Here is a 21,583-nt window from a genome sequence, read left to right as displayed (position 1 = left end):
CGGTTCTTCTTTGCGTATGTCTGTCAATTTTTTTCAACATCAAACATCCATCGAAATTGACTCGAATTTTACGAGAAACTCGACATTCCCATGAGGTCTCCTTTGATCCTTAATGCGGATTGTTTCTGTAATTCCAGGTGGAGATGCCGGTTTGCGGTACCGACGGCGTGACGTATTTCAGCGAGTGCGCCTTGAAGAAGGCATCCTGCGCTTCGCAGACGCTGATTGTAGTCAGCTACAAAGGGGACTGCGGTAAGAAAAAACAGATGCAAACTCCCTGAAAATTGTTGAGAATTGCTAAGCTTTAAGCCTTAACCAAGCCCAAGGCCACAATTTAACTCCGTCGTCACTCGTTGCGTGATAATTTTTTTTTTTGTTATCTCCTAACTTTCTCTCACCGATAATTAACGTGTTCGGAGTAAAATTGAGAATGAACATAAAATTACACAAGAGCACGACTCCGAAACAATACGGCCTCTAGAACTTATCGTGATCTCTATGGTCAGCAAATGGTTTCGGGTAAATTGTACCAGTACAAGAGTAGAAACAACTTACTGCAAGCTGCGATGCGTTAATATTTTCACATGGAATCGATGTAGTGCGATGAAAATGGTTAAGGAAGACTTTTAAAATTAAATACGGGCTATAGGTTAGAAAGCTTGCATCGATTGCGACCCGACATCGGAGCCGTAATGGAAAATTTTCATTCCCCGGTACTTGATTTCAAACCTAGCGAAAATATTGTTCTACCAACACGCAACAAGTGTCGATTGTCTATATATACATGCGTGGTGCAGTAGCTGTAACACAACGTCAGCCGGTGGTTGCAGTCCTCCTCTCTAACTTATGTATAACGTAAACGCATTAATACAACTGGGGTAAAAATGAATAAGAAATGAACACGAAGGAGGAAAGACAGGGTGGTGACACGATAACTAATTCATCCAGCACTTTGCGCGGGGATTCACTGCGAGAACGGGGCTCGATGCGTCGGGGGCGGCTGCATCTGTCCGGAATCCTGTCCCCCCGACGACGTCGGGGAACCGGTTTGCGGCAGCGACGCGAAGACCTACCCCTCGGAGTGCGAGCTACAGAAATCGGCCTGCGATCGGGACCCGCTCCTGCCGCCCCTTCACGTCACCTTCTACGGTGATTGCGGGGAAAAGTCACCGGTGGCGGCTCTCAGTAAGTTCAAATTGATTCATCCGTCCCCCCCGAGGTTGAGCTACGCAAAAGAGAGAGCATCCCGTGACCCCGATATTACCAATCAAGCGGCAGCTGACGCTCGCGATTAACCCCGCCTCACTAATCGCCTAACATTTCTCCCTCTCTCTCTCTCTCTCTCTCTCTTTCTCGCTGTCTATATTCCGTTTTCTACACGCCCCGTATCGCAATTAGCAACGATATCAACGGCACCCGTCACGCGACTGAGCACCAACCTCGACGGAGGAAACAGCCAGGAACGCGAGGCCTGCCGCGACATCCACTGCGACTTTGAGGCGACCTGCGAACTTGGTCCGGACAGGTTTCCGAGGTGCAGTTGCCGGTTCGACTGCGCCGCGATATCCGCCGAGAATATGAGACCTATATGCGGTAGCGATCTGAGGACCTACTCGTCACTATGCGCGATGAAAATGGAGGCCTGTCAAAGGCAACAGGAACTCAGGCTTCGACCCCTCGATCTTTGCCAAGGTCCGATTAATCCGCTTATAAATTACCTCTCGTATCATCCCTTTTTCCCTTAACGTAATACAAGCATGCCGCAGGCGTATTTATCGCATGATCCTTAACTAACCGAATAACTTTTACTCCCTTACACGGTATCGCACAATCACATTCAGTATTCGGTGAAATGTAGACGCATGGGTATGTTGCACGTGACGGGGACTAGCTTCGTAATCAAACACATGTATCGAGAACACGACGTACCTATGGGAAGAACGCGATCATATATACACGGTAGACACACAGACGTCGAATTCATCTAACGCTGAGTGCATTTCATGGAATTTCAATGCCGTTGTTGATTAATAAATTTTCGACAGTCGATCGTGATGATCGTGTTCTCCCTTTGCTCTGTACACCCTAAGGTGCGAGTGCCTCGTATCACGAGTATATCTTCTAGTCTACATCTCAGCTTGTCTCCATTACACACATGCACCGAGAAAATGATTGTCCATCAATTAAGAATTTATCTCTCCGAAAATCAGGCATGGAGATTCGCCCCTGCAACGGAGACGCTCCGCTGGTCGATTCCGAGGGTCGTGAATACGACTGCGGTAGCGGTCCTCAGCGCAGAGACTGTCCGAGCATGAGTTACTGTCATCAGACCACGCGGTTCGCACGGTGTTGCAAAAAAGGTAAGAAAGGGGGGATGAATCGTTTCAGCTCGAGAAAATTAGCGCCGAGACGCGACTTCCCAGACCCGAGCAAAACGCGAGACGAACCGTTTTCCTTTTTCCTGTTCTCCAGGTCCCGGTGTCCAGGTACAGAAATGTTCCGACTCTTGGCACGGCTGCTGTCCGGACGGAAAAACCGCCGCTCTTGGTCCGGACGGGGCCGGATGTCCCAGCCTCTGTGGGTGCAACAGACTCGGAAGCATCGCCGACACTTGCAGCCCCGAAACTGGACAATGCGAGTGCAAGCCTGGCGTCGGGGGCGTAAAGTGCGACCGATGCATGCCCGGCTACTGGGGATTGCCCAAAATCAGCGAGGGACACCCCGGATGCATTCGTAAGAAACGTCTCTTCGGAGTGTCTCGTTATCCAAGCCCTGATATCTCTGATCTCGAAGCTTGACCTTTGAATTTTCGATCTCGGGTCGTAGCAAAGTGCTTGAAAGTACCTGAGGATAACTCCGAGGAGCTCGGAAGCATCTTGTTCAAACATCGAAATTGCAATTCTCACTTCTCATTTCAGCGTGCGGCTGCTCGCTCTTCGGCTCCGTGAGAGAAGACTGCGAACAGATGACGGGTCGCTGTGTCTGCAAGCCCGAAATTCAGGGACAAAAATGCACGATATGCACGGATCACAACAAGGTCTTGACGTTGACCGGGTGTTATTCAGGTATTGCAGAAACCGGTAAATCGTTAGTGAGTATTGAAAAACGTCGAGAGATTCGTGCAGCAGTTTTAATTTAACAAACCGGATTCATTTCTCGAATGAAAATCGACGCCTCTAAGAAACTAATTCGTATATCTTAGCCGACACGATTCCGCCGCTGCCTCAATCTTGCGAGGAACTGGAGTGTTACTCGGGCGGCCATTGCTCGGAGATCGGTGGACCGCATTGCGTCTGTCCATCTTCTTGTCCCACCGACGTGCCGACGGTTCCGGTTTGCGGAAGCGACGGTCAGACCTACGACAACGAGTGCGAACTCCGTCTCTACGCCTGTCGGCATCAGGCCGACGTCGTTACCCAGGCATTCGGCCACTGTCGAGGTGTGTTCACGGAAAGAAACCCCTACCGATCCGGTCCCTACATCCTCCACTACTAACAAAACAAAAAAAAAAAAAACATGCGACCTCTTCGGCGTTTTTTCTCAATGTCTCGAACTAGAAAACAACTAAATCGTATACATGCTCTATGTGTTAGGAAAGAAAAATTTCAACAGAATTGTCGTGTTTACTGTGAGTATATGTATATGTATATACACATACCTATAGAATAGCAGGGAGTTCGATATTATGTGGGCGCGATGTGATAGTATATATGTATATATATATATATCACCTATATATTATTCATATCGCGAGAGAAGTACTCGAGTGATCCATGTTTAACCGTACGTTTGTATAATCATATCCAGACCAATAAACGCTCGCTAATTTTTAACACAAAATAATGTATGAATTTACCTCGATCCTCGACCTGCCGTACCGAGATTCATTATTATTATTTTTGTTGTTGTTGTTGTTGTTGTTGTTGTTGTTATTATTATTATAAACGAACCAAACTTGTTTCTGTGAAAGAAATGAAAATTAAAACGAAACGAATGGAGGAAATATTACAGAATACATCCGTTGAAAGGAGGAATAACAACGTCTACAACGTGATGAAAAGTTTCTCGGGTAAAAAGTCGTTACCTAATAATAGACTCGGTTGTGTAAATAAATAACGAGTAAAATTTGCCGATATAAAGCGACGGGAGCTTCTGACCCGAGCGAAAATAAAAAAAAAAAAAAAAAAGATACATATATATATATATATATGTATATATATATGTATTTATAAGAGAAATCCGCAGTTCGAATTGCGAGGAGATTCTTTGCCTTGGTTATTTTCTATTGCCACTGTTTCGTTCCCGTTCGCTTCCCGTTGCCGGGGGTTGGGGACCATCTGCAATTCCGGAGTGCCGGGTCTCTTTCGAGTCAATCTTTTGAAAAGTAAGCCAACTCCGCTTCGTGCACATGCCCGTGGAAAGTTGAACATAAATTAGATTACGAAAAGCATTTACTACCGCTGCAACGTGCTTCTTCGGAAGAAGTTCCTCATCGTCCATGTAAGAGTTTTTCCTATTCTTCCCATCATTGGTTTTCGATACTCCTTCTTCTAGCTCCGCGGAAGACATTTATTTATCGCGTACGAAACGCGCCCGTCCAAGTTATTTGAGCAATTATAAATAACGCGGCGTGTAATCGATGGGAATACATAAATCATTCAAAGTTTGGCGAAGGCCATTCCGACATTGCGTCCCGATCATTTATCGGATGAATTTTTTACTCCCTAGCCTTCGAAAATTTCATTCTAAACGCAAGCTCGGCGGCTTGACACGATTATTGATTTAACCGAACAATCCGTCCTCCCGGGCTTCTGAAATAAGTAATTAAGTCCGGGTAGCCTGAGGTAAGGGAGACTCCGGGCTCTTGGCTGGGACGCTTAATTATCTCGAGGGTGAACGGACGGTTTTTTTTTTTCTTTCTTAAAGACGCAGGCATAGACCAAATATATTTGGCCTTTCGTCCAAGCACCCGCAGAATTACGAAGTTTGTATTTTCTGGTCAAAATTTCACCCTATTGTTTTTTTCTTTTTTTTTTTTTCTCTTTTTTTTTCACTGTAAACCAGTATGCAAAAATTTGTTCCCTTTTTTCCCCGGGTTCGTTTATTCTTTTACATATATAGGTATACGACTTCGTGTCTTTTGTCCGCGCAAATTCCCGGAGCGTGGCGAAGCGAGGAAATGAATACCATAAATGCCCGCCTGGGGGAGGAAAAGGAAAGAGGGAGTGAGAGAAAAAGGAATTAAATAAAGTGAAATAAATATGAAGCGATCTAACAATGAGCTTGGCAAATAATCAACAGAGAATTACTTCAAATTGAAATGTAATTAAAACTACATTAAATCCCTCGGCCTACCGCGATCCGCGGATCGTTGCAAAGCTCCGCTTCGACTCTTTTAAATTATACAGGCCTGATCCCTGGAGCGTTTATCTCGAAGAAGGAGCGATTCTCTCTGTCATCGCATTATCCATACGGTAAAAAGGCTGTAGGATCACGGTTGATGCGCGTTCGTGCAAAGACGAAGACTCGACGAGGCTTTGGAAATAAAATATTTACACTGCACTTTGCCAAACAGGGATTCCGAGACAAGATATTACGTATTCGCGAAAGACTTTCCATCAGTATAGAACCAAATTGCAAGTATATTTGTCCGCCGAGCAATTACCCAGCGAAGCTCTGCACAGCGCGAAAGAAACACGAATGAAAATAAACTGGGACGTGAAAAGCTCAGCCGAAGGCTTCGTTAATCTGCCTCGCGCTTTTCTCGCTATCACGTCACGATATTCACTTGCTAATCTAATAATCTCACCGCGCGCAGAAGATGTCGCAATATATCGTTCTCCGCAATCCCCTCCCAACCCTCTCTGTTCGGAAAGACAGGCGATGCGTCTCGCACCGAAAGGCGACTAATTTTCACCGCCATTTTCAGACGACCCAATGGTGAACACCGATTTTCCGGTAAAACGCTTCACCGCCGTTCAGTACACTCAACCAGCTGCCGCGATTTCGCCGCTGTCAAAATCTACCCGACATCTTCTCGTTCCCGAGCCGGACTCCAGGTACTACTACACCCACAGAGCCCACCAGGAGACCATCTCCATAGACAGAGAGAACCTGAAGCAAGGTGAGTGCTTGGAATTCCCGAAAGCTCGTTCGAGCGTCCGGCTCACGGCCACTTCTCATCTATCGATTCGCATTCAAGGGGTCGCAGCTTCCTACCGGCCGACTCCCGCCACCATTCGCGTGGTGACCGCCCTTCTCGGTGATTTGTGCAGCGACGACAAGGACTGCACGATACCGAACAGCGAGTGCACGAGCGGAGGCTGCGTCTGCTCCAAGGGATACGCCGAGACCAGCGACAGGCAGGAGTGCTTCGGTGAGTGGGAATTGGTGGCTCTTGCAAGGAAGGTACACCACCTCGATCGCTCCGATTCGATTTCTTTCGCAATATTTTAAAGTATACCAAAAATTAAGAGACGCGTGTTTTTTTCTATCCGCCATTAAACGCTTTAACGGGGTTAAACCAGGCTCCAAAGTGAAGCGTGTCAAGGGTCGATATCTTTTTTTTTTGTTTTTTTTTTTCATTGGCAAATTACATTTTTCATTTCTCGTTACGAGAGAACTTTTCCAGTCGGATTGGTCGAAACATATTATGTTCTTGTGGGTGAAACTGCCGAATCACTCCTTGACATGCCGCGGTTCGGAGGGTGGTTTTACCCTCTTAAAGTGTTTAATAACAGATTTAAAAAAAATACGTGCCGCTTAGTTTTTAGTCTACTGTAACGTATTGCAAAAGAAATCGAATCGGAGATATCGATCTCGGATATCTTCCTTTTCGGTGACGATGAAGTGGAGATGAAAATAGAAACAAAGATTATGGGATTGGCTCGACGAGGTGGAAACTTCATAGCGACATGTTTCTTGGCACATTGTCCGACCGAAGGGTTCATAAGCTCAGTCTCTGAAGGATTTCGTCTATTTATCACGGCTAAATATGTGTTGACAGTATAGCCTTTCTTCACTTGAATGTGTGTTGGCGAAAAATTGAATTTGTCAGAGATCCTTGGCGGGTTTTCTTACCACTCACACGTGTCGTCCGATATTTTATCTCTTGATATTAAAAATTTCTCGAAACTTCACCAGCAAACTACGTTCCCGTATCGCCTACGCAAGAGTTTCGCGCCTGTCTGTCTTACCCCTGTCACATGTCGTCCACCTGCGTCGATCTTCCAAGCGCGACCTTCGTCTGCCTGTGCCGACCAAACTTCACCGGTCTTCTCTGCGACGCGGAGATTGACAAGCGGGACTACGACCTGCCGTCCTTCGACGGCAAGAGCTTCGTCAGGATGAATCGGCTCAAGGCTTACCACACCTTGAGCATCGAGGTGGAGTTCAAGACCTACGCCGAGAACGGTATCATCCTTTACAATCAGCAGAAGAATGACGGATCGGGGGATTTCGTGTCGCTGGCGATAGTCGACGGGTAAATATACTTGGACCTTGTTCAAAGGTCGGCGTTACATCGACGCTTGCGCTTCTTTCCCCAGGTACGTTCAGTTCAGGTACAACCTCGGCAACGGACCGGTCGTCCTGACCTCACCGCAAAAGGCGACGATGAAGACCTTCCACAAGGTGACGGCTAAGCGGTACCGCAAGGACGGCGTCCTGATTTTCAACGGCGGCGACGACGTCACTGGACAAAGCGAGGGGATGCTGGAATCCCTGGACCTTAACCAGGACACCTTCGTCGGCAGCATGCCGACGAATTACACAAAGTGAGCCTCGGTTCCAGCTTCGATTTTCCACCGTTGCTAAAACTCTTTGGTATTTACAGAGTCCGCGATAACATCGGAACCAGTCACGGTCTCCTCGGTTGCATTCAAAAGCTTGAGATAAACCGTCGAGTGGTCGACCTTCACGTGGGTCACGACAAGGACGTACTTGAGACGCACAGGGTTAAAGAGTGCAGGGAAAATCCTTGCGCTAATTTGCCGTGTCAGAACGGAGCCACCTGCCAACCGATCTTCGACGAAGATCTGTGCGACGGCCACGAGTGCAAGAAGAAAGTGACCACCAAGAGGTGCAGGGGCAAAAACTGCGGCAGGAAAGTCGGCAAGGGCTTCGTCTGCAAGGGTACCCACTGTGCTCCCATGAAGCAAAAACGGTCAAGGAAAAATTCCCGTAAACGGTGCGCCGGACTGAACTGCGACTTCGACTACGACCTGGAGTACGAGGATGGATTCACCAACGGCTACGGACCCAGCTACGCGGTCGAGAAGTACGAGGTCCGTGACTACAAGTGCGTTTGCACCCCGGAATTCACCGGGCAGCACTGCGAGGAGTCCCTCGACCCCTGCATCAGCGAACCCTGCCAGCATGGCGCCACATGCGACATCCTGCCGCAGGGTGGCTACGTCTGCAAATGTCCACCAGGCAGGACCGGACGACACTGCGAGACTCGTGAGTTTAGATTTATACGTTGGTTCTTGGAGCCTTTTCACCTTCGTCACGACCTTGACCATTGACGTCTCTCCACAGTCGACGCTGACCTCAACGAGTTGTTGGTACCCGAGCTCTCCGGTGATGGTTTCCTTGAGCTACCGTGCCTGGAGGGGGTGTCGAAGGTCTTTTCTATCGAGATGTGGTTCCTCTCGCGAGCGAGCGACGGTCTCCTTCTCTACAACGGTCAGCTTAGCAACGGCCGGGGCGACTTCATCAGCCTGAACCTGGTCCACGGCAGGCTGGAGTTCAGGTTCAACCTTGGTAGCGGCATCGCTAACATCACCTCGCCGGATCCGGTCAGTCTCGACACTTGGCACTGCGTACGAATCAGCAGACTCGGCCGCGAAGGTCTTCTGCAATTGAACGACGGTACCGTCGCCAGGGGATTGTCCGGAAGTCCTTTGACCGAGCTGAACCTCGAGATGCCCTTGTACATCGGGGGCGTGAGGTGAGAGGTTGTCTCGGCGAGCCGAGACCCCGACGTGACGCGATACGAACTTCTAATTCGTGATGTTACAGGCACTGGCACGAGGTGCACAAGCTCGCGGGAGCTTGGACCGGACTTGTTGGGGCCGTTCAGAGGCTGATGGTGAACGGAAGGACGTACCAGAACCTCGCCGTCAACGTGACGCAGCACAACGCTGTGCTCTACGACGGTCTCCCGTGTCCCAGCAACGAGAATCCCTGTCACAACGGCGGCATTTGTCTGCCCCTGCTCAACAGTTATCTCTGCAAATGCGTCACCGGGTACAACGGTCTTCATTGCGAATTTTGTGAGTAAACGAAAGATGGCGAGACATCGGGGATTGGGAAGTGTACCCTAGTGAAGGGGTGGATTTTGGGAACTTGTCTATCTCGACGAACGATTGTTCGATTCGATTGGGCTTAGTTTCGTGCAAAAGTACGTATAAATCGAGAACCTAATGCATTTCTTCTTTTTTGTTTTTACCACGTACAATCGGTAACGAGGGAGCATTGTTATTGACAATAAAGTGGCAATTTCCAAGTTATCTCCCAAATTGCTTTTCGGACTTACCTCGAATTTAGAGACAGTGTTCCTGGATAGTTTACCCTCTTCATCGGAATCCAAATTTCTGTTTTTAACAAAATAACAATCGTTTTAAATTGGAATTCGATGATTTGGTAAAATTTGTTGCAACTTTATTATTTAGGTAATTGAGGCAAATATCGGACAGTTGCAAAAAGAATCGGGCTCGTGGCGAAGAGGACAAACTGTCCAAGTCTATGCTATTCAAGTTTGAACTGAATCGGCTTGGGCTTTTCTTTTTCGAGATACCGTGAGCACCGCAAACATATCATCGAACGAAACGTTCGCCGTTATTGCCAATAAAAATGTCTGCCACTAATCGATTTTAATGAAACAAAAATAAAAAAAAAATAAATGTAAATAAAGCTTGATTCACACACTCTCGAGTAAGACGAATCCCAATCGAATTGAAAAAATCGGTTTTCCCCAAGTTCCCCCGCCTTTATAAATCCATGGACAGAAAGTGTCCGAGTAGTGTTTTACGCATATCGTTTTGTTCCAGTCACGGGATACGACATCTCGAGTAGCGAGATATCCGAGAAACCCGTCAGATTCAGAGGCGACAACTTTTTGCAATTTAAACACCGTTACGGCAGGAGGTAAGCGATCCTTAGAAAGCAGCATTGGCGGCCGGCTCCCTCCTTCCGGTTTTCACTTTAAATTTCTCACTACAAGTTGGATCTGCAGTAACTAACTAATGATAAAAGTTGGATCAAACTCGGCTCCGGCTGTAGAGTCTACGAATTTTAAAGTGGAAACGGTTCGGGGGGCAGGAGGGGGGGGGGGGCGGGGGGGGGGGGGGGGGGGGCCGGCAGTTGAATTAATTTTGTGCAACAAAACCCGACTAACTTTTACTAACCAATTTGAACACGCCCCAGTCCTAACGTCACTAACATCACAACTTTTGCCGAGTATTTCGACGAGTCATACTCGGAGTACGATCCTGAAGATGACGACGACTACGAGTACGAAAGTTACGATTACACTGAGTGAGTTTACACCGATATCTGTATTCGCTGTTAGCTCGTTTCGCGGAGTCCGCAGGCCTTCCTTAGCGCTTAGAACCTAGGTGCAAATCTCGTTTCTTCATTGGTATGTTCAGTAATTAACGATTATTTTTCGTCGGTGGTATTTTAGAAAAAATTCACGACAATTGCTAAAGGAGAGAGAGTGAAATAATTTTTTTTTTTTTTACTTTATGGCGCTCGTGGCAAAACACTTGCATATATATATATATATTATACGCTTGTAATGCTGAGTAATGATATGTATATACATATACGTATATATCTATGTGTGCTCTGTGATCTTGGAAACGCATTTTACGCGGGCAAATTCATCGAATGACGATGACGAAAGCTTTCCAACTCGAATAATCCTGGAATGAAGCAACGCCATTTTTTCAGACGAAGAGGCCAACAGTCGAACAAATTTGAACTGAGACTGAGGACGACTCATCCCGAGGGACTGATTGCCTGGATAGGAAGAGGGAAGGCCGAACATTTGGCGTTGTCGTTGCAGGGAGGACACGTGGTGCTTTCGTACAAGAGCAAAACCGAGGAGATGACGTTGAGGAGTCGAGTAAGTCGCGAAAGGCAGAGATCGCTTTGCGTCGTCGTAGTTTTTCGTCAAATTTTCATCTTGCTAATCGTTTGAAATTTCAGGCGAGAATCGACGACGGCGTTTTTCATCACGTCAAAGCGTCGCGACGTCGGAGGGCGACGGTAATACAGATCGACGAATTGCCACCGGTGAAAATATCCACCGAATCGACGCTCTTGACGACCAACGGGAAACTGTTTATCGGCGGTAAGCCAGGACACGAGGGGATCAAGGCTTGTGTCACGGATTTCGTTATCGACAAGAGGAGACTTCAGCTCGCGCGACGGAAGATCGGATTCTGTCACGACAACGACGTATGATAATAAAGTGCGCATCAACGAATAAAAATAAATGAATAAATAAATTAAATCAATTAAACGAACGAAGCAAAATCTCGGCTCTTTCCTAAAGTGCTGTAGATTTGTTTCGAGACGAGAAAAAAGTATTATAATATAGACCAAATCAAATCTCTTTTTCCGATTCTAAAATCGCTATTCCCATCACGCGCTTTGCCAAACGAATGCGAACATATTTCGCAAGCTACGGGACACCGGATGAGCGCGAATTCGAAGCTGTGCGATTTTTTTTTTTTTTTTTTTTTTATTTTCTAAGCGGTTTTATAATCCGGCAAAAGTGCTTTTGTATACGTGCAGCGCAAATCGCGCGATTGATAAAAGTAATAATTATACATACGTCGAGTATGAAATTTTAAATTGTGTGGAAGAATTGGTGCGTCAAAATTTCCATCGAAAGACAATAATATATTTTTAAGAATTGAACACATAACAATTACTATAATGCATATAAATACAATAACACGCGTAAATGAATTTAATATTGAGTTATAATTATAAAATAAACAAACAACTAAATGGAATAAATATAAACATTTTGATTTATATCCAAAATATATATATATATATATATATATATATATATATATATCGTATATGTGTATATACATATAATATACATATTATTGATGCCAAGACTGACTAATAAAGAAATAAAAATCAGTGTTATGTTTGAGTGTCGGTAGAGAGATTTAACGTTGTGAACTTTGAATGTAATAAAAATGAATAATAAAACAAAACGAAGAAATGTATTTTAAGAAACGTTGATTTATCATGCTAGAAGGTTATACATACGTAAATAAATATATACACATGCGTATACATACATGTATGTGTATACGTGTATATATATATATATAAAACGTTTTACGTAGGAAAAAGGCTTTTTATATATTGTAAACGAATATATATATATATTATATATAATACGTATAATAAATATAACGTTACATTCCATTTGACGGACGATTTACGTAAAACAAACCTATCGCGTCTTACGCCTATAATTAATTGTTTTTACGATACAGTATAATAATACTCGACGTTTAACAAGGAAGCAGAAACACTTGTATAAATTGGAACGAACATTAATGCGTGTGTAAATAATCATCTCTGCGCTACTTTCTCAACGATTCGATAATACTTTACAATCCCCATAGTTTAACACTGTGCAGATAAAATACAATTCTCACGTCACAATTTATTGTTAATCTAGCCGAAATCGTGCAACTTATCGTTTTTCGATACTTCGTTCGGAAAGTGAGACAAAGAGATATATACCGATTGTTAAAAGTAAATCATTCGCAACGCTGTAATAGGCTCTAGAAAAATGAAAAATACGCTCTTCCTTTAGATGAAAATTAACGTGCCCCTGAACTTCGAATCGAATATGTGTGACGTTATTAACAACCCTGTGATCTCGGCGAAGGCAGCATTATTCTTGGTTCTGAGAAAAAAGCAGTACTTCTTTTTTAAAACAATATTTCTCTGTACAGACAAGCTCGGTGAGATAAATGTTATAATTAATTTCCGACATGCTGGATTCGCTGAGCGCAGACTTCATAAGTGAACGTAAATCGTCTAAGCTCCCAAAATGACTGTTGAAAATAAAGTGAAAACAAACCTGCCGGAACCCCAGCCGTGTATACACGTTAAATTGTAATGTTGGTAAAATATTTTATCGGGGCTAATAATACTATTATATATTGTATACGTGGGTGAATGACGAATAAGAACAATATTAGCTTAGAAGAATTGACATAAAAATTAATCCTCAAGGCCCCACGTTGCCGATACTTTTTTTAAATTATATAAAACGGGCATCCTAATCTCGCAAGAGCTGCCCAGAGTGACGCGACGCTGGGTCTTGAGCCGTGTTTTAGGATTAGAACATAGACAAAACACCCCGAAACCCCGCATATGAATAAATAAATTACCATACAGTGAATATAAATATATATTAGAGTTTGTCAAAATTTCGACTGATCTTTTTTTTTCAAAATTCAAGTCGAAAATATTGTTCGAAATGACGAAAAAAGGTGCTATCCAAGTTTCATCTCTTGATATTAATATTCAGAAGTGCCTCGGCGCAATTTTCTACTTCCCATTTAAATAACATGGGACATTTGTTTCTTTTAATCTTGGAATTTTGTAACTTGTCGACGCATCGGTGTACTGATAAGACCGAAACATATTTTTGTAGAGAATTGAACGCTCTACAAAAAAGATCTCATTCAATTATCATTTTATGATAAATCTACTCTTTCAAAAGTTATTTGAGGTGAAAGGGTATTTATGGACATGTTATTTAAATGGGAGATAGAAAATCGCGATGAGGCAACTCTAAATATTAATATTAAGAGCTGAAACTTAGCCAACATCATTTTTTCGGTACAGTCGAACATATATTCATGAATACGTTGTGTTTAGTACAATGGTACAATAATTGTACATTATTTGTGTTGGGAACCACTGTTGAAGAAAATAGAAATTGAAAAACGACAGATTAGGTCAGCTGCTAAATGACCGTAATTCTCGAGCTTTTTCATGAAACATATCGCAAGTTTTCTTTCATATCAATATCGTTCAAAGAAAACTGCATTATTGTCAATAACCTTATTAAAATTTACGAGAATCTAGTTCACGTTACGTACTAATTTTGTGTACCTTGTATATAAATAAATATATAAATATTGAGAAACACTATCATTGTTCTGAAACGATTTCCATAAGTTTACATGATTAATTTATTTTCAAAAAATAATTTTCTCATCATGTTCACTTGCAGTAGAAAAAGTAATAAAATATCTAACTGTACAAACGTGAGAGAAGAAAAAGGAATGAATAAATGAATGAATAAAAAAGTGAAGTTTGTAAGAACGAAACGAAGAGTATCAAACGAACCGAACTCGCACCTTCCGCTACACGTCTAAAACTAATACATATATTATATATGAGGCATTCCATCCTAAACCGAGTGCACGAAAAATCATCTGTCACTGAGTTTTAGATTTCTTGTACCACGGGTTGAATTTTTGCTGCTCTGAAGAGCCCCAATCGATTGGCTTCAAAGTTTTCTCATGAATTCTTTGTTGAAAAACAAAGATTTTAAAACCACGATGAAAATGAATGAGCCTTTGGCTTAGAAGCTACAGGCCAAACAAGTAATTAAAAACTGATGGTAATCGAATTACAATGTAGATTTCAAAAATACAAATTTGTATTTTTTATGGTTCACTCACTTTTCAATTACTTGTTTCTCCTGTAGCTTCTAAGCCAAACACTTGCCCAATTCCAAATCGGTTTCAAAAGTTTCGTATTTTAACAAAGAATTCACACGACAAACTTGAAGCCAATCGATTGGGGCTTCTATTCGAAAATTAGGATCTCATATTTTCGATAGCAATAAAAATCAATCCCAAGTTTGAAGAAATCTAAAACCCGGTAAAAGATTTTTTTTTGTTTTGTACACTCTATATCATACTTAAAAATAAAAAAAGAAAACCGCCGATGTTGAGGGTCATACGTAGGTCGATTTGTTATGGAACGCTCGATAAGTCTACCTGTAATGCAATGAATTATGAAAAAGCTATAAAACGTCAAATAGTGGCCGACCTTGCAATTGAATTAAATAGTACGTATACGTATAACCGATTAGTAAGTGCTGTATAATAAATAATGAAATAACGAATTATGAATAATAATTATACATAGGTATATACGCCGATGCCAGATACGCATTGATTGTACATACATACACACACACACACACACACACACACATATTAAATACATAGTGTATTAAAAATAAGACGCGTATAGAAAACTGGCCTCTATCCCCTCCTCCCAAAAAAAAGGATCTACACTATGATGTTTTAAAGATGTATAATGTTTGATTTAATAACGAATATTGAATGGTATAAAAATAATAACAACAATAATGATAATAATGATAATAATAATAATAATGAATTGGACATAGATGGATGTCATTTACGTGTACCTATTATACCAATATAACGTGATTTTAGCGGTCAGTAAACGGCCTCAAGTGTGCGTGCATAGAGATTATACATATGCGTAAATATACCTACATGTGTTGCGTGGAGAAAACAATAAGAAAAAAAATTAAAGAATAAATAAAATTTTTCAACCTTTCAACGGTTGAGACGATCACGCGTCGATTTATACGTTACGTACACACACCGTTATCTACGTAATATGAAAATTGTGAAATCGCGAGCAAATTCTACATATCCGTATACCTATATACCTATATACAATATGTATACCTAGACGTTTTTGTATCCAAACTCGAGGAGTGGTTTGTCAAACGTATAATATTTCTTCGAATATACGTATATTTCAATTATCGGAAAACATATCGCCGCACGCTCGTTATACATATATGGTATGTATATATAGGTATATGATATACATATACAAACTATGTATAAATATTATGATGGCCAGTATAATGATATCGTTATACATACCACGAAATAGACATTATATATGTATACACATATTACGTATACGTATAAATAATGATTATCAAATTGAAATTACATCAATTATGCGTTATGATAATGTGTTATGTATTGTATCACGTATTATTACTATTATTATATAACATATATATATATATATATGCATGCAAAATGCATATATGTGTATATATATTATATAATATATTAAATTATATTATAAATTAAAAACCTCTCCCATATCGCTTGCAAGGCTGAATAATAATAACAATAATAATAATAATGATGATGATGATGATGATGATGATGATGATGATGATGATGATGATGATAATGATAATAATAATTTTAATGATAATAATATTGAAAATAATATGTTTCAAACGAGTACATTTTATTTGTTGCGATTTTAAATGATTTTTTTAACTTTCATACATCTCAACTTTTTGTCAAATCACCGTTGCAGGCGAAATGTGCAGTTGCGTAATTAAACCGAATCGGCCTATATATAACACTATATGTATCGATTTATCGGAGCGTTTTTAATTTTAACAAGATAATTGAAATGATGTTGATAATAACGGTAAAATTTACAACTTTGACGGTGGCTGATTCATTTCGGATCGATCAACACGGTTCGGGGATTGAACCGATATAAGGAGTATAGCGATCGTCGTAGTTTCGTGAAAAGCTATAAGTACCATACTTACTACACACCTTGCATGGTTTTACTTTTCTTCCGGTAATAATTTCGTCCCTTGACGAAAGGCCCAGAGGAACCGCTAAGCACTGCAGTTTTAATACCTAACGAATTTTTTACTTTATATACCATCATCTTACCTTGTCCATTGCGATGTCTGAGACCTAATGAATTAGTTAGATATTACGTGAAAACGATAAATAACATTTGAACGAAGAAAACAGAAAACAAAAAAAAAAAAAACAAGAAAAAAAATGATGCGCATTGTAAAGTGACTGTATATACAAATATAAATTATATGCGATTACCTTGAAATATTTTCTGCCGATTTTACTCATTCATTCATTAGTTTCTCTCGTCCTGTCATATATACATATATACATATATATATATTTATCTATATGCATTTTCTTTTTTTTTTTTAATTTCAGGCTAGTTGTACGCAAAAATTGAAAAACCGGCAAATCTTTGGAAAAATCATTTCTCAGCTTCTGCAACGCCAGTTGACAGAGAAGAGTGGAAACGAAGCAGGGTCGGTAAAGGAATGAGCTAGTTTTTCCATACGGTTTGATTTTTTATTTTTGTTTTCTTACAAATTGATTTATTGTACTATAACCTAGAGCAACATGCCTTATACAATTTCTCGTATACAATATTTACATCGGTCCACGTTTTCCAGTCACGCTCACGAGTTACAAACTACAATCAGTTGATTACAAATAATGGTCGTTTTTTGTTGGTTAGTAAGAAGAAAGAGAAGAAAAAAATGAAATAAATAACAGAAAGAAATAAAGGAAAATCATGCTGCATAATAACGCACGATATCATAACAGATATAAATAATTGTGACAAATTATTTATCGTCCAAATAACAGGATGATTATACGGAGGTTATAAATGTTGAGCTTCTATCTGTTGGGCTTCTATCCGCTGCTGTTCGAGCTTCTGTTTGAAGATCTGCCTGATCTCGGCTATCGGTTTTGTGAGGAAAATCGGCACGTTGTCATCCCGCCTCTGAAAATAAAAACGAGGTATTAATAAAAGCGTGATAAATTTGGAAAAGGTGCTTGAATCGCAAGAAAGAAAAAAAAATTTGAAGGATCCGCTCACCTGGAACAGACACTCGCCCTCGAAGTGAAGAAAGTTCTGTTTTCTGGCCCTCAGAAGAAGGCCGACGCATTTGTCGTTTATGTGTACGTAAATGTTGAACAAATCGCCAAAGGTGATCCCAATTATATCCGGCTCATCCTTGCAGGGAGTGCCGTTCTGATAAATCATCTCGCACAACTCGAGAATCTCCTTGTAAATGTGGGCCGACGCTTTTCGCCCCCGAATATCGGACAGCGATCCAGCGGCCGGTCTGAAGTAGCCAAAGAATACGAAAAAGGTTTGTGAAAATTTTTTAGAAACAAACGAGATCGAGCAGAGAACTATAAAGGCTGGGGGATTGATCGATTGATCGGAAGCTTCGATTCACGGTTTTTTCAACTAACCGGCCAACCGATCCTTCAAATCAATCGTTTCATCGATCAACAGCATTACTAATTACGAAAAAACGATCAACCGAAAGGGCCGATTGATAGCAAGCAAAAAGCCGTGACAGAGCTCTGACTTACCGGCCGTATTCTTCTTTGGAGAATTTTGGCCTGGGCAGATTCAAGCCCGAGGTGAAGGGGTTCTTGGCTTGCGTGTCCTGATGCCTGGTCGCCTGCTGATTGAACATGGCCACCTTGTCGCCGAGCGATTCCTGCAACAGCGGAAATCGGCATGTTTAAAATACCGGACGGACTCGATTGCCGCCTTGATAAATAATTAGAAATACACTGACGCGTATACGGTGCTTGAATCCACTTGGATAGCACCAAAAATAACTCGGTCGTTGACTCAAGTGTTCTATTTAACATTTACGCACTGAGCTTTCGAGCTTGAATACCGGCTTAGTCTCGAATCCCGCCGTACAAGCGAGGTCTTTTTTCACTTCTTTTATCGCTCTCTCCCTCCTTGTTCTCCTTCCTTTTCATCGGAGGATAATAAGTCCGTAAAAAGATTCGAAATCGAATTCGTTGTTAAAAGAAAAGAAAAAAAAAAGAAAGAGAATAAGAAGAACAAGGAAAGCTGATTTTTTCCCATCGAGGATAAAGTATCTAGTTCAACCAAATCTACAACCAACGATACATGTGTCACTCGGTTCGATCACGCACCTGTTACTATTTTCCCTTCGCGTTCGTTGTTCAAACATACAACAACTGCACTCTTCCGCTTGCAGTCGCGGAGTAACTGCCGCAACCTGCAGAAGCAAGCCGCTTATGCCCGCTCTTAAAGGGGCTTCTAATCTTAGTCTGACATTGACCTTCAGCTACTATGCGTTACTCGCTTAACCGAACCGATATAATAAATTTGAATCGATCGAATCGCTATCATTTTCCGACTGTTTCATTCACCGATGAACAAATACAGTATCGATCGAAGACTTTTCTTTAAGACTATGGCTTTACGAAATGCACAAGTACAAATCACTGCGGTAATCTTTCTCAGAAGTCTGATTTTTTTTATTTTTTTATTTTAGTTCGAAAAGGAATAAGAATATCTGTGAACCGAACCTTGATCTTGATTTCCGCTCAACCCGGTTCTAGATATAAAAATTTGCGGCGTGGATGTTATTATTTATCGCGAAAAATTCACGTGCTCAATTTCATGATGAAAAATGAGTATTTTTCTGTATATATATATATATATATATATATATATATATATGGAGTTGCAGAAAGAGCCGATGCAAGGTTATCTATGCGAGGCTATATTCTATGATCCCGTTGGTGAACGTTGATTCGTGAAGAAATAAAAAAAAAAACATAACGTTTCACGCTGATTTGTGTATCTGTACGGTTCTAAATATACCACGCAGAGGTTTTCAGTGCCAGTGCTACGTGCTGATTCAATCGGCGTTGGTAAAGTCGCGTATACAACAGCAAACTAAGTGAGTTATTTAAAACGACCTTACGTAAATCGACTAGACGGCGACGATGATGAGCTGGTTAAAGTAAAATATAACGGATGAAACGAAATAAAAGTGGCAAAATCGTGGGAAACAAATAGACGCGAGGAGAGTAAGTCGCAGGTTGTCGCGATCGACGCTGATCGTCTAATGAACGAGGAATGTTGTTGGCCTGGCTCCAATCAACCGGGCTTCGCGATGTCCCTGACCATAAAAGCCATCTCCGTGGCACCTTGACAACAGTCTGCAGGTTCAACCTATCTTTCTACGCCTCTTCTTCTTCTTCTTCTTCTTCTTATTCTTCTTCTAGCTTCGGAACATCGCATTCATACGCTAAGCACGTGATACGCGAGAGTCACGAGATTCAAGATGCGGGGCGACGCCGGCGTCGCGACGCAGCTGGATCGAAATGGGCGGGAAAATTTTTGGAGAGCTTGCGAAAAGGGGAAAAGCGATTCCATTGTACCCTGGAATCGGAGCCAGATGCGATTTTCGCGGTTCCAGGGGAAAAGATTTGCCAATTTTTTGAACGCGTATATACGCGATTCTTTGGATTTATCTTGAATGAAATACCTTCACGTGCAGTTTGGCGAACGATTCGTTACCTCACCGATACGGGTATGATAAATAATTGGACACGTGTCTCCGTGCACGCAGGGGGCAAAAGCTCGACGGTGTTACCAAAGCGGTTTATCGTTTTGTGTTTCTACATCGTACAGACTCGCGAATAACATTCGCGTGCCAATCATTGCGATAACTGAACCGAATCCGCACGAACCTTACATTGTGTGCTTGTGGTTTGCACAAGTCGTTGGCAGGTAAGACTGGCGCGTTTCTTTCACACGTACGATATATTTGTGAGCAAGTTTCGTTTCTCGAATTTTGAAAGATAAAATTCCGCGGGATTTCGAAATTGGCGAATAAAGCAGGGAGAGATAAGGCGATACTCACAAACATTACCAATGACATCGTCGAGTTTCACTGATCCTTCACAACACAAATACAATTACTGTACAATACTGTTCGGCAATTCGGTAAAACGATTCAACCGCGATAATAACGATGTTGATTCTTCGATAACGAGATTTCAAATTGTGTTGAAACGAATGCTCAGAACAATATATTTTATTAATAATTTTCGTCTCTCTTGGTTTTTTTTCTTCACAGAGAGTCTCTAGCTCTGCCGGAGCAGCGTGTGCTTAGTGAGTAAAGACGTCGGGATGCTGAGCGTCCTTTTATAACAAGCTCGTCGATGCCTAAAATCTCCCCCCAAAAAACTTATACTTACGCGAGCTCTCCTAAGCTTCGCGTGCGCCGACGGCGGGGGAATAATTTCGGCCTCTATAGGTGTATTTATAAATCTATATGTACCTACCGTAGCCGCATACCGGCGAAGAAGTCCGCCGATTATTGTCCGCGCGTACCGAGCCAATTTCAGAACTTCGGTATTGGCCGTCCGCATGAATGACGGGAGTGCGATTTTTCGCAACTCGATTTAATATCTCACCTCCGGCCGAGTTCGGAAAATTATCAAAGTAGATCGGTAACGTCAAATTACTATCCGTTGACTTTATTGAGGAATTTTTTTTCGGGGGGATTGACTTTTCGGATGTCGAAAATACCGAGAGAGCGATAACCTCATCCTTCGTGCGTCTGCTGAGCATATATTTTCTCTTGTTGTTTTATGTCAACGGAAAAAATTAGGGTCCCACCCATCCTACGATCGTAAATGTAAAAATTCGCCAGTCTCTTATATTTTACAAAGGAACTCGTCTTCGCGAAAGCTTTCCGATTTGGAAACTCGGGAATAGCGAATTAACGCAATCAATCTCGTTGAAATATCGGTGCTGATATATTTAAAATTATGTAAGTTACGTTGGTGGACATTCGGTTCAA

At 41.9% G+C, this 21,583-nt stretch overlaps 2 protein-coding genes across 8 annotated transcripts in view; one reads left to right on the top strand and one right to left on the bottom strand.

Annotated features, from left to right (window-relative positions):
- The window catches only part of LOC124179767 (agrin-like), a 290,835-nt gene extending 278,824 nt beyond the window's left edge, over positions 1-12,011 (top strand). For all 6 annotated transcript variants that reach the window (XM_046564486.1, XM_046564485.1, XM_046564483.1 and 3 more), the window contains 18 exons: positions 138-252; positions 949-1,185; positions 1,399-1,692; positions 2,211-2,360; positions 2,473-2,733; positions 2,919-3,065; positions 3,203-3,439; positions 5,930-6,124; positions 6,203-6,376; positions 7,144-7,483; positions 7,548-7,775; positions 7,835-8,460; positions 8,539-8,950; positions 9,022-9,275; positions 10,053-10,149; positions 10,429-10,539; positions 10,957-11,131; positions 11,215-12,011. In XM_046564486.1, the coding sequence (XP_046420442.1) occupies positions 138-252; positions 949-1,185; positions 1,399-1,692; positions 2,211-2,360; positions 2,473-2,733; positions 2,919-3,065; positions 3,203-3,439; positions 5,930-6,124; positions 6,203-6,376; positions 7,144-7,483; positions 7,548-7,775; positions 7,835-8,460; positions 8,539-8,950; positions 9,022-9,275; positions 10,053-10,149; positions 10,429-10,539; positions 10,957-11,131; positions 11,215-11,472 (4,311 nt within the window). In that variant the 3' untranslated portion in view covers positions 11,473-12,011. The remainder of the gene's footprint in view (positions 1-137; positions 253-948; positions 1,186-1,398; positions 1,693-2,210; positions 2,361-2,472; positions 2,734-2,918; positions 3,066-3,202; positions 3,440-5,929; positions 6,125-6,202; positions 6,377-7,143; positions 7,484-7,547; positions 7,776-7,834; positions 8,461-8,538; positions 8,951-9,021; positions 9,276-10,052; positions 10,150-10,428; positions 10,540-10,956; positions 11,132-11,214) is intronic.
- Positions 12,012-17,245: 5,234 nt separating this feature from the next.
- LOC124181732 (actin-binding Rho-activating protein) lies at positions 17,246-20,902 on the bottom strand. 2 transcript variants are annotated; one of them, XM_046568567.1, is made up of 4 exons: positions 20,639-20,902; positions 18,309-18,439; positions 17,803-18,052; positions 17,246-17,706 (listed from the first exon to the last, which is right to left on the bottom strand). In XM_046568567.1, exons 1-4 carry the CDS (start codon positions 20,654-20,656, stop codon positions 17,584-17,586), a joined length of 522 nt encoding a protein of 173 aa, XP_046424523.1. In that variant the 5' UTR covers positions 20,657-20,902; the 3' UTR covers positions 17,246-17,583. The 2 variants fall into 2 exon arrangements, with proteins under 2 accessions (XP_046424523.1, XP_046424524.1); XM_046568568.1 differs by lacking the exon at positions 20,639-20,902 and adding an exon at positions 18,894-19,036.
- Between the last annotated feature and the right edge of the window lie 681 nt (positions 20,903-21,583).

The sequence above is a fragment of the Neodiprion fabricii genome, chromosome 4, assembly GCF_021155785.1.
Source record: "Neodiprion fabricii isolate iyNeoFabr1 chromosome 4, iyNeoFabr1.1, whole genome shotgun sequence".
NCBI classification, from domain to species: Eukaryota; Metazoa; Arthropoda; class Insecta; order Hymenoptera; family Diprionidae; genus Neodiprion; species Neodiprion fabricii.
This window is presented reverse-complemented; position numbering and strand designations above follow the sequence as displayed.

Coding starts and splice junctions, on each gene's coding strand:
- LOC124181732 (XM_046568567.1), bottom strand. Junction 18,053..18,308: donor TCCAAAGAAGAATACGGCCG/GTAAGTCAGAGC, acceptor TGGCTACTTCAG/ACCGGCCGCTGGATCGCTGT. Junction 17,707..17,802: donor AGGGCGAGTGTCTGTTCCAG/GTGAGCGGATCC, acceptor TTTTATTTTCAG/AGGCGGGATGACAACGTGCC.